This window comes from Salmo salar, chromosome ssa21, assembly GCF_905237065.1.
Source record: "Salmo salar chromosome ssa21, Ssal_v3.1, whole genome shotgun sequence".
NCBI lineage: Eukaryota > Metazoa > Chordata > Actinopteri > Salmoniformes > Salmonidae > Salmo > Salmo salar.
In genome coordinates this window covers 57,665,152-57,679,019 of record NC_059462.1, presented here as the reverse complement: position 1 = coordinate 57,679,019, position 13,868 = coordinate 57,665,152, and the positions used below count along the sequence as shown (strand labels likewise).

The window sequence follows — 13,868 nt, the reverse complement described above, 5'->3', positions numbered from 1 at the left end:
TGTAGAGACTCCTACACTAGAGGACAGTTTATAACACAGCATCCTAACCTTCCTGTCGAGACTCCTACACTAGAGGACAGTTTATAACACAGCATCCTAACCTTCCTGTAGAGACTCCTACACTAGAGGACAGTTATAACACAGCATCCTAACCTTCCTGTCGAGACTCCTACACTAGAGGACAGTTATAACACAGCATCCTAACCTTCCTGTAGAGACTCCTACACTAGAGGACAGTTATAACACAGCATCCTAACCTTCCTGTCGAGACTCCTACACTAGAGGACAGTTTATAACACAGCATCCTAACCTTCCTGTCGAGACTCCTACACTAGAGGACAGTTATAACACAGCATCCTAACCTTCCTGTCGAGACTCCTACACTAGAGGACAGTTTATAACACAGCATCCTAACCTTCCTGTAGAGACTCCTACACTAGAGGACAGTTATAACACAGCATCCTAACCTTCCTGTAGAGACTCCTACACTAGAGGACAGTTATAACACAGCATCCTAACCTTCCTGTAGAGACTCCTACACTAGAGGACAGTTATAACACAGCATCCTAACCTTCCTGTAGAGACTCCTACACTAGAGGACAGTTATAACACACAGCATCCTAACCTTCCTGTAGAGACTCCTACACTAGAGGACAGTTTATAACACAGCATCCTAACCTTCCTGTAGAGACTCCTACACTAGAGGACAGTTATAACACAGCATCCTAACCTTCCTGTAGAGACTCCTACACTAGAGGACAGTTATAACACACAGCATCCTAACCTTCCTGTAGAGACTCCTACACTAGAGGACAGTTATAACACAGCATCCTAACCTTCCTGTCGAGACTCCTACACTAGAGGACAGTTTATAACACAGCATCCTAACCTTCCTGTCGAGACTCCTACACTAGAGGACAGTTATAACACAGCATCCTAACCTTCCTGTCGAGACTCCTACACTAGAGGACAGTTATAACACAGCATCCTAACCTTCCTGTCGAGACTCCTACACTAGAGGACAGTTATAACACAGCATCCTGGTTTGCAACTGCACATGGGGACAAAGATCATACTTTTTTGAGAAATGTCCTCTGGTCTGATGAAACAAAAATAGAACTGTTTGGCCATAATGAACAGGAACACACACCAGTCCTATAATGTTAACAGGAACACACACCAGTCCTATAATGTTAACAGGAACACACACCAGTCCTATAATGTTAACAGGAACACACACCAGTCCTATAATGTTAACAGGAACACACACCAGGCCTATAATGTTAATGAACAGGAACACACACCAGTCCTATAATGTTAACAGGAACACACACCAGGCCTATAATGTTAATGAACAGGAACACACACCAGTCCTATAATGTTAACAGGAACACACACCAGTCCCATAATGTTAACAGGAACACACACCAGTCCTATAATGTTAACAGGAACACACACCAGTCCTATAATGTTAACAGGAACACACACCAGTCCTATAATGTTAACAGAAACACACACCAGTCCTATAATGTTAACAGGAACACACACCAGTCCTATAATGTTAACAGGAACACACACCAGTCCTATAATGTTAACAGGAACACACACCAGTCCTATAATGTTAACAGGAACACACACCAGTCCTATAATGTTAACAGGAACACACACCAGTCCTATAATGTTAACAGGAACACACACCAGTGCTATAATGTTAACAGGAACACACACCAGTCCTATAATGTTAACAGGAACACACACCAGTCCTATAATGTTAACAGGAACACACACCAGTCCTATAATGTTAACAGGAACACACACCAGTCCTATAATGTTAACAGGAACACACACCAGTCCCATAATGTTAACAGGAACACACACCAGTCCTATAATGTTAACAGGAACACACACCAGTCCTATAATGTTAACAGGAACACACACCAGTCCTATAATGTTAACAGGAACACACACCAGTCCTATAATGTTAACAGGAACACACACCAGTCCTATAATGTTAATGACAGGAACACACACCAGTCCAATAATGTTAACAGAAACACACACCAGTCCTATAATGTTAACAGGAACACACACCAGTCCCATAATGTTAACAGGAACACACACCAGTCCTATAATGTTAACAGGAACACACACCAGTCCTATAATGTTAACAGGAACACACACCAGTCCTATAATGTTAACAGGAACACACACCAGTCCTATAATGTTAACAGGAACACACACCAGTCCTATAATGTTAATGAACAGGAACACACACCAGTCCAATAATGTTAACAGGAACACACACCAGTCCTATAATGTTAACAGGAACACACACCAGTCCTATAATGTTAACAGGAACACACACCAGTCCTATAATGTTAACAGGAACACACACCAGTCCTATAATGTTAATGAACAGGAACACACACCAGTCCTATAATGTTAACAGGAACACACACCAGTCCTATAATGTTAATGAACAGGAACACACACCAGTCCTATAATGTTAACAGGAACACACACCAGTCCTATAATGTTAATGAACAGGAACACACACCAGTCCTATAATGTTAATGAACAGGAACACACACCAGGCCTATAATGTTAATGAACAGGAACACACACCAGTCCTATAATGTTAACAGGAACACACACCAGTCCCATAATGTTAACAGGAACACACACCAGTCCTATAATGTTAACAGGAACACACACCAGTCCTATAATGTTAACAGGAACACACACCAGTCCTATAATGTTAACAGAAACACACACCAGTCCTATAATGTTAACAGGAACACACACCAGTCCTATAATGTTAACAGGAACACACACCAGTCCTATAATGTTAACAGGAACACACACCAGTCCTATAATGTTAACAGGAACACACACCAGTCCTATAATGTTAACAGGAACACACACCAGTCCTATAATGTTAACAGGAACACACACCAGTCCTATAATGTTAACAGGAACACACACCAGTGCTATAATGTTAACAGGAACACACACCAGTCCTATAATGTTAACAGGAACACACACCAGTCCTATAATGTTAACAGGAACACACACCAGTCCCATAATGTTAACAGGAACACACACCAGTCCTATAATGTTAACAGGAACACACACCAGTCCTATAATGTTAACAGGAACACACACCAGTCCTATAATGTTAACAGGAACACACACCAGTCCTATAATGTTAACAGGAACACACACCAGTCCTATAATGTTAATGAACAGGAACACACACCAGTCCAATAATGTTAACAGGAACACACACCAGTCCTATAATGTTAACAGGAACACACACCAGTCCTATAATGTTAACAGGAACACACACCAGTCCTATAATGTTAACAGGAACACACACCAGTCCTATAATGTTAATGAACAGGAACACACACCAGTCCTATAATGTTAATGAACAGGAACACACACCAGTCCTATAATGTTAATGAACAGGAACACACCAGTCCTATAATGTTAATGACAGGAACACACACCAGTCCTATAATGTTAACAGGAACACACACCAGTCCTATAATGTTAATGAACAGGAACACACACCAGTCCTATAATGTTAATGACAGGAACACACACCAGTCCTATAATGTTAACAGGAACACACACCAGTCCCATAATGTTAATGACAGGAACACACACCAGTCCCATAATGTTAATGACAGGAACACACACCAGTCCTATAATGTTAATGACAGGAACACACACCAGTCCTATAATGTTGACAGGAACACACACCAGTCCTATAATGTTAACAGGAACACACACCAGTCCTATAATGTTAACAGGAACACACACCAGTCCTATAATGTTAACAGGAACACACACCAGTCCTATAATGTTAACAGGAACACACACCAGTCCTATAATGTTAACAGGAACACACACCAGTCCTATAATGTTAACAGGAACACACACCAGTCCCATAATGTTAATGAACAGGAACACACACCAGTCCTATAATGTTAACAGGAACACACACCAGTCCTATAATGTTAATGAACAGGAACACACACCAGTCCTATAATGTTAACAGGAACACACACCAGTCCTATAATGTTAATGAACAGGAACACACACCAGTCCCATAATGTTAATGACAGGAACACACACCAGTCCTATAATGTTAATGACAGGAACACACACCAGTCCTATAATGTTAACAGGAACACACACCAGTCCTATAATGTTAACAGGAACACACACCAGTCCTATAATGTTAACAGGAACACACACCAGTCCCATAATGTTAATGAACAGGAACACACACCAGTCCTATAATGTTAACAGGAACACACACCAGTCCTATAATGTTAACAGGAACACACACCAGTCCTATAATGTTAACAGGAACACACACCAGTCCTATAATGTTAACAGGAACACACACCAGTCCCATAATGTTAATGACAGGAACACACACCAGTCCTATAATGTTAATGACAGGAACACACACCAGTCCTATAATGTTAATGACAGGAACACACACCAGTCCTATAATGTTAATGACAGGAACACACACCAGTCCTATAATGTTAATGACAGGAACACACACCAGTCCTATAATGTTAATGACAGGAACACACACCAGTCCTATAATGTTAACAGGAACACACACCAGTCCCATAATGTTAACAGGAACACACACCAGTCCTATAATGTTAATGAACAGGAACACACACCAGTCCTATAATGTTAACAGGAACACACACCAGTCCTATAATGTTAATGAACAGGAACACACACCAGTCCTATAATGTTAATGAACAGGAACACACACCAGTCCTATAATGTTAACAGGAACACACACCAGTCCTATAATGTTAACAGGAACACACACCAGGCCTATAATGTTAACAGGAACACACACCAGTCCTATAATGTTAACAGGAACACACACCAGTCCAATAATGTTAACAGGAACACACACCAGGCCTATAATGTTAATGAACAGGAACACACACCAGTCCTATAATGTTAACAGGAACACACACCAGGCCTATAATGTTAATGAACAGGAACACACACCAGTCCTATAATGTTAACAGGAACACACACCAGTCCCATAATGTTAACAGGAACACACACCAGTCCTATAATGTTAACAGGAACACACACCAGTCCTATAATGTTAACAGGAACACACACCAGTCCTATAATGTTAACAGGAACACACACCAGTCCTATAATGTTAACAGGAACACACACCAGTCCTATAATGTTAACAGGAACACACACCAGTCCTATAATGTTAACAGGAACACACACCAGTCCTATAATGTTAACAGGAACACACACCAGTCCTATAATGTTAACAGGAACACACACCAGTCCTATAATGTTAACAGGAACACACACCAGTCCCATAATGTTAACAGGAACACACACCAGTCCTATAATGTTAACAGGAACACACACCAGTCCTATAATGTTAACAGGAACACACACCAGTCCTATAATGTTAACAGGAACACACACCAGTCCTATAATGTTAACAGGAACACACACCAGTCCTATAATGTTAACAGGAACACACACCAGTCCTATAATGTTAACAGGAACACACACCAGTCCTATAATGTTAATGAACAGGAACACACACCAGTCCTATAATGTTAATGAACAGGAACACACACCAGTCCTATAATGTTAATGAACAGGAACACACCAGTCCTATAATGTTAACAGGAACACACACCAGTCCTATAATGTTAACAGGAACACACACCAGTCCCATAATGTTAACAGGAACACACACCAGTCCTATAATGTTAATGACAGGAACACACACCAGTCCTATAATGTTAACAGGAACACACACCAGTCCTATAATGTTAACGAACAGGAACACACACCAGTCCTATAATGTTAACGAACAGGAACACACACCAGTCCTATAATGTTAACGAACAGGAACACACACCAGTCCTATAATGTTAATGACAGGAACACACACCAGTCCTATAATGTTAACAGGAACACACACCAGTCCTATAATGTTAACAGGAACACACACCAGGCCTATAATGTTAACAGGAACACACACCAGTCCTATAATGTTAACAGGAACACACACCAGTCCAATAATGTTAACAGGAACACACACCAGGCCTATAATGTTAATGAACAGGAACACACACCAGTCCTATAATGTTAACAGGAACACACACCAGGCCTATAATGTTAATGAACAGGAACACACACCAGTCCTATAATGTTAACAGGAACACACACCAGTCCCATAATGTTAACAGGAACACACACCAGTCCTATAATGTTAACAGGAACACACACCAGTCCTATAATGTTAACAGGAACACACACCAGTCCTATAATGTTAACAGAAACACACACCAGTCCTATAATGTTAACAGGAACACACACCAGTCCTATAATGTTAACAGGAACACACACCAGTCCTATAATGTTAACAGGAACACACACCAGTCCTATAATGTTAACAGGAACACACACCAGTCCTATAATAATAACAGGAACACACACCAGTCCTATAATGTTAACAGGAACACACACCAGTCCTATAATGTTAACAGGAACACACACCAGTCCTACAATGTTAACAGGAACACACACCAGTCCTATAATGTTAACAGGAACACACACCAGTCCTATAATGTTAACAGGAACACACACCAGTCCTATAATGTTAACAGGAACACACACCAGTCCTATAATGTTAACAGGAACACACACCAGTCCCATAATGTTAACAGGAACACACACCAGTCCTATAATGTTAACAGGAACACACACCAGTCCTATAATGTTAACAGGAACACACACCAGTCCTATAATGTTAACAGGAACACACACCAGTCCTATAATGTTAACAGGAACACACACCAGTCCTATAATGTTAACAGGAACACACACCAGTCCTATAATGTTAACAGGAACACACACCAGTCCTATAATGTTAATGAACAGGAACACACACCAGTCCTATAATGTTAATGAACAGGAACACACACCAGTCCTATAATGTTAACAGGAACACACCAGTCCTATAATGTTAACAGGAACACACACCAGTCCTATAATGTTAACAGGAACACACACCAGTCCTATAATGTTAATGACAGGAACACACACCAGTCCTATAATGTTAATGACAGGAACACACACCAGTCCTATAATGTTAATGAACAGGAACACACACCAGTCCCATAATGTTAATGACAGGAACACACACCAGTCCTATAATGTTAATGACAGGAACACACACCAGTCCTATAATGTTAACAGGAACACACACCAGTCCCATAATGTTAACAGGAACACACACCAGTCCTATAATGTTAACAGGAACACACACCAGTCCTATAATGTTAACAGGAACACACACCAGGCCTATAATGTTAATGACAGGAACACACACCAGTCCTATAATGTTAACAGGAACACACACCAGTCCTATAATGTTAACAGGAACACACACCAGTCCTATAATGTTAACAGGAACACACACCAGTCCCATAATGTTAATGAACAGGAACACACACCAGTCCTATAATGTTAACAGGAACACACACCAGTCCTATAATGTTAATGAACAGGAACACACACCAGTCCTATAATGTTAATGAACAGGAACACACACCAGTCCTATAATGTTAACAGGAACACACACCAGTCCTATAATGTTAACAGGAACACACACCAGTCCCATAATGTTAATGACAGGAACACACACCAGTCCTATAATGTTAATGACAGGAACACACACCAGTCCTATAATGTTAATGACAGGAACACACACCAGTCCTATAATGTTAATGACAGGAACACACACCAGTCCTATAATGTTAATGACAGGAACACACACCAGTCCTATAATGTTAATGACAGGAACACACACCAGTCCTATAATGTTAATGACAGGAACACACACCAGTCCTATAATGTTAACAGGAACACACACCAGTCCCATAATGTTAACAGGAACACACACCAGTCCTATAATGTTAATGAACAGGAACACACACCAGTCCTATAATGTTAACAGGAACACACACCAGTCCTATAATGTTAATGAACAGGAACACACACCAGTCCTATAATGTTAATGAACTGGAACACACACCAGTCCTATAATGTTAACAGGAACACACACCAGTCCTATAATGTTAACAGGAACACACACCAGTCCAATAATGTTAACAGGAACACACACCAGTCCTATAATGTTAACAGGAACACACACCAGTCCTATAATGTTAACAGGAACACACACCAGTCCTATAATGTTAACAGGAACACACACCAGTCCTATAATGTTAACAGGAACACACACCAGGCCTATAATGTTAATGAACAGGAACACACACCAGTCCTATAATGTTAACAGGAACACACACCAGGCCTATAATGTTAATGAACAGGAACACACACCAGTCCTATAATGTTAACAGGAACACACACCAGTCCCATAATGTTAACAGGAACACACACCAGTCCTATAATGTTAACAGGAACACACACCAGTCCTATAATGTTAACAGGAACACACACCAGTCCTATAATGTTAACAGGAACACACACCAGTCCTATAATGTTAACAGGAACACACACCAGTCCTATAATGTTAACAGGAACACACACCAGTCCTATAATGTTAACAGGAACACACACCAGTCCTATAATGTTAACAGGAACACACACCAGTCCTATAATGTTAATGAACAGGAACACACACCAGTCCTATAATGTTAATGAACAGGAACACACACCAGTCCTATAATGTTAACAGGAACACACACCAGTCCTATAATGTTAATGAACAGGAACACACACCAGTCCTATAATGTTAACGAACAGGAACACACACCAGTCCAATAATGTTAACAGGAACACACACCAGTCCTATAATGTTAACAGGAACACACACCAGTCCTATAATGTTAACAGGAACACACACCAGTCCTATAATGTTAACAGGAACACACACCAGTCCTATAATGTTAACAGGAACACACACCAGTCCTATAATGTTAACAGGAACACACACCAGTCCTATAATGTTAATGAACAGGAACACACACCAGTCCTATAATGTTAACAGGAACACACACCAGGCCTATAATGTTAATGAACAGGAACACACACCAGTCCTATAATGTTAACAGGAACACACACCAGTCCTATAATGTTAATGAACAGGAACACACCAGTCCTATAATGTTAATGAACAGGAACACACCAGTCCTATAATGTTAACAGGAACACACACCAGTCCTATAATGTTAACAGGAACACACACCAGTCCTATAATGTTAACAGGAACACACACCAGTCCTATAATGTTAATGAACAGGAACACACACCAGTCCTATAATGTTAATGACAGGAACACACACCAGTCCTATAATGTTAATGACAGGAACACACACCAGTCCTATAATGTTAATGACAGGAACACACACCAGTCCTATAATGTTAACAGGAACACACACCAGTCCTATAATGTTAACAGGAACACACACCAGTCCTATAATGTTAACAGGAACACACACCAGTCCTATAATGTTAACAGGAACACACACCAGTCCTATAATGTTAACAGGAACACACACCAGTCCTATAATGTTAACAGGAACACACATCAGTCCTATAATGTTAATGAACAGGAACACACACCAGTCCTATAATGTTAATGAACTGGAACACACACCAGTCCTATAATGTTAATGAACTGGAACACACACCAGTCCTATAATGTTAATGAACTGGAACACACACCAGTCCTATAATGTTAACAGGAACACACACCAGTCCTATAATGTTAACAGGAACACACACCAGTCCTATAATGTTAACAGGAACACACACCAGTCCTATAATGTTAACAGGAACACACACCAGGCCTATAATGTTAACAGGAACACACACCAGTCCTATAATGTTAACAGGAACACACACCAGTCCCATAATGTTAACAGGAACACACACCAGTCCTATAATGTTAACAGGAACACACACCAGTCCTATAATGTTAACAGGAACACACACCAGTCCCATAATGTTAATGACAGGAACACACACCAGTCCTATAATGTTAATGACAGGAACACACACCAGTCCTATAATGTTAATGACAGGAACACACACCAGTCCTATAATGTTAACAGGAACACACACCAGTCCTATAATGTTAACAGGAACACACACCAGTCCTATAATGTTAACAGGAACACACACCAGTCCTATAATGTTAACAGGAACACACACCAGTCCTATAATGTTAACAGGAACACACACCAGTCCTATAATGTTAACAGGAACACACACCAGTCCCATAATGTTAATGACAGGAACACACACCAGTCCTATAATGTTAATGACAGGAACACACACCAGTCCTATAATGTTAATGACAGGAACACACACCAGTCCTATAATGTTAACAGGAACACACACCAGTCCTATAATGTTAATGACAGGAACACACACCAGTCCTATAATGTTAATGACAGGAACACACACCAGTCCTATAATGTTGACAGGAACACACACCAGTCCTATAATGTTAACAGGAACACACACCAGTCCTATAATGTTAACAGGAACACACACCAGTCCTATAATGTTAACAGGAACACACACCAGTCCCATAATGTTAATGAACAGGAACACACACCAGTCCTATAATGTTAACAGGAACACACACCAGTCCTATAATGAACAGGAACACACACCAGTCCTATAATGTTAACAGGAACACACACCAGTCCCATAATGTTAATGACAGGAACACACACCAGTCCTATAATGTTAATGACAGGAACACACACCAGTCCTATAATGTTAATGACAGGAACACACACCAGTCCTATAATGTTAATGACAGGAACACACACCAGTCCTATAATGTTAATGACAGGAACACACACCAGTCCTATAATGTTAACAGGAACACACACCAGTCCTATAATGTTAACAGGAACACACACCAGTCCTATAATGTTAACAGGAACACACACCAGTCCTATAATGTTAACAGGAACACACACCAGTCCTATAATGTTAACAGGAACACACACCAGTCCTATAATGTTAACAGGAACACACACCAGTCCTATAATGTTAACAGGAACACACACCAGTCCCATAATGTTAATGAACAGGAACACACACCAGTCCTATAATGTTAACAGGAACACACACCAGTCCCATAATGTTAATGAACAGGAACACACACCAGTCCTATAATGTTAACAGGAACACACACCATTTTTTTAAATAGAACAACAATCATTAGGAATTGTTAATTATCAATTACTATGTCAATAGTTTGTGTGCGTGCTTGCTTCAGCTGACTGCGTGCTTGCTTCAGCTGTCTGCGTGCTTGCTTCAGCTGTCTGCGTGCTTGCCTCAGCTGTCTGCGTGCTTGCCTCAGCTGTCTGCGTGCTTGCCTCAGCTGTCTGCGTGCTTGCCTCAGCTGTCTGCGTGCTTGCCTCAGCTGTCTGCGTGCTTGCCTCAGCTGTCTAAAGTTATTTTGTGTCTGTGTTCCAGAGCTGTACTTCCTGACAGAGGGCCCAGAGTCGTACCACTACCTGAGTCAGTCTGGCTGTGTGAAGGACAGGAGTCTAGATGACCTGAAGCTATATGACAGTGTAATGGTGAGATTGACTGGTCTATTTGTTGTAGCTCTGTGGGTTGTAGCTCTGTGGGTTGTGGCTCTGTGGGTTGTGGCTCTGTGGGTTGTGGCTCTGTGGGTTGTAGCTCTGTGGGTTGTAGCTCTGTGGGTTGTAGCTCTGTGGGTTGTAGCTCTGTGGGTTGTAGCTCTGTGGGTTGTAGCTCTGTGGGTTGTAGCTCTATATGTTGTAGAGTCAGTCTGAAGGACAGGAGTCTAGATGACCTGAAGCTATATGACAGTGTTATGGTGAGATTGACTGGTCTGTATGGTCAGGGCTACATGCTGTACCTTATCATACTGCCACCAGAGGGCGCCATAACCATTATTAAAAACTACAGGCCCAGCCTTTATGGACACGGTCTATGAGACCAGCAAACATGTAAACATATGGGCCTGTTTTCAACAAACCTCTCAGAGTAGGAGTGCTGATCTAGGAACAGGTCCCATCTGTCCATGTGGTCTGTTTCATTCAGGTCTCTCAACCAGTCTGTGTTCAGCAGGTCTCTCAACCAGTCTGCGTTCAGCAGGTCTCTCAACCAGTCTGCGTTCAGCAGGTCTCTCAACCAGTCTGCGTTCAGCAGGTCTCTCAACCAGTCTGTGTTCAGCAGGTCTCTCAACCAGTCTGTGTTCAGTAGGTCTCTCAACCAGTCTCTGTCTCTGCTGCCACCAGGAGGCTCTGAAGGTGATGCAGTTCAGCGAGGAGGAGATACGTGACGTCTTCAAGCTGCTGTCTGCTGTTCTTCTGATGGGGAACATAGAGTTCATGACCGCAGGAGGAGCACAGATCACCTCTAAAGGAGGTGAGTAGAGAGCCTCTTTCCACATGTTCTCTGCAGATCTTGACAGGGAGGATGGTTCTGCAGATCTTGACAGGGAGGATGGTTCTGCAGATCTTGACAGGGAGGATGGTTCTGCAGATCTTGACAGGGAGGATGGTTCTGCAGATCTTGACAGGAGGATGGTTCTGCAGATCTTGACAGGGAGGATGGTTCTGCAGATCTTGACAGGGAGGATGGTTCTGCAGATCTTGACAGGGAGGATGGTTCTGCAGATCTTGACAGGGAGGATGGTTCTGCAGATCTTGACAGGGAGGATGGTTCTGCAGATCTTGACAGGGAGGATGGTTTTGCAGATCTTGACAGGGAGGATGGTTCTGCAGATCTTGACAGGGAGGATGGTTTTGCAGATCTTGACAGGGAGGATGGTTCTGCAGATCTTGACAGGGAGGATGGTTCTGCAGATCTTGACAGGGAGGATGGTTCTGCAGATCTTGACAGGGAGGATGGTTCTGCAGATCTTGACAGGGAGGATGGTTCTGCAGATCTTGACAGGGAGGATGGTTCTGCAGGTCTTGACAGGGAGGATGGTTCTGCAGATCTTGACAGGGAGGATGGTTCTGCAGATCTTGACAGGGAGGATGGTTCTGCAGATCTTGACAGGGAGGATGGTTCTGCAGATCTTGACAGGGAGGATGGTTCTGCAGGTCTTGACAGGGAGGATGGTTCTGCAGGTCTTGACAGGGAGGATGGTTCTGCAGGTCTTGACAGGGAGGATGGTTCTGCAGGTCTTGACAGGGAGGATGGTTCTGCAGATCTTGACAGGGAGGATGGTTCTGCAGATCTTGACAGGGAGGATGGTTCTGCAGATCTTGACAGGGAGGATGGTTATGCAAATCTTGACAGGGAGGATGGTTCTGCAGATCTTGACAGGGAGGATGGTTCTGCAGATCTTGACAGGGAGGATGGTTCTGCAGGTCTTGACAGGGAGGATGGTTCTGCAGATCTTGACAGGGAGGATGGTTCTGCAGGTCTTGACAGGGAGGATGGTTCTGCCACCTTCATCCTCAACCCCGTCCCTCCCGAGGGAAGCGTGGCGAGAGAACGCTGAACAACGCCCAGTAACATGCTCTTAGAATTCCTTTGTTACCCTGGTTCTCTCGTCTGACCCCATTTCCAGAGCACCACCAGGAACAAATCCACACGTGTTAATGTTGGATCTAGTAACAAGCGTGTGGTGTTAATACCAGGAATAAGAATAAACCTCAACGCTTTATTCCACACAGCAATCGGCTCCACCTCGTTCCTTAATTATTCTGTCCAAACTGCTCGGAGAATGTGTCAGTCCAGTGATACTGTTTAATCTACTGTCCCCCCTCTCTCTAGCCGTCTCTGTCTTTCTCTAG

General features: G+C 42.3%; 1 protein-coding gene across 1 annotated transcript in view; it reads left to right on the top strand.

Moving 5' to 3' along the window:
- myo10l3 (myosin X, like 3) overlaps positions 1-13,868 on the top strand; it is a 178,083-nt gene that overhangs the window by 60,957 nt on the left and 103,258 nt on the right. The window contains exons 8-9 of the mRNA XM_045704931.1: positions 11,563-11,669; positions 12,357-12,486. Of these exons, the coding sequence (XP_045560887.1) occupies positions 11,563-11,669; positions 12,357-12,486 (237 nt within the window). The remainder of the gene's footprint in view (positions 1-11,562; positions 11,670-12,356; positions 12,487-13,868) is intronic.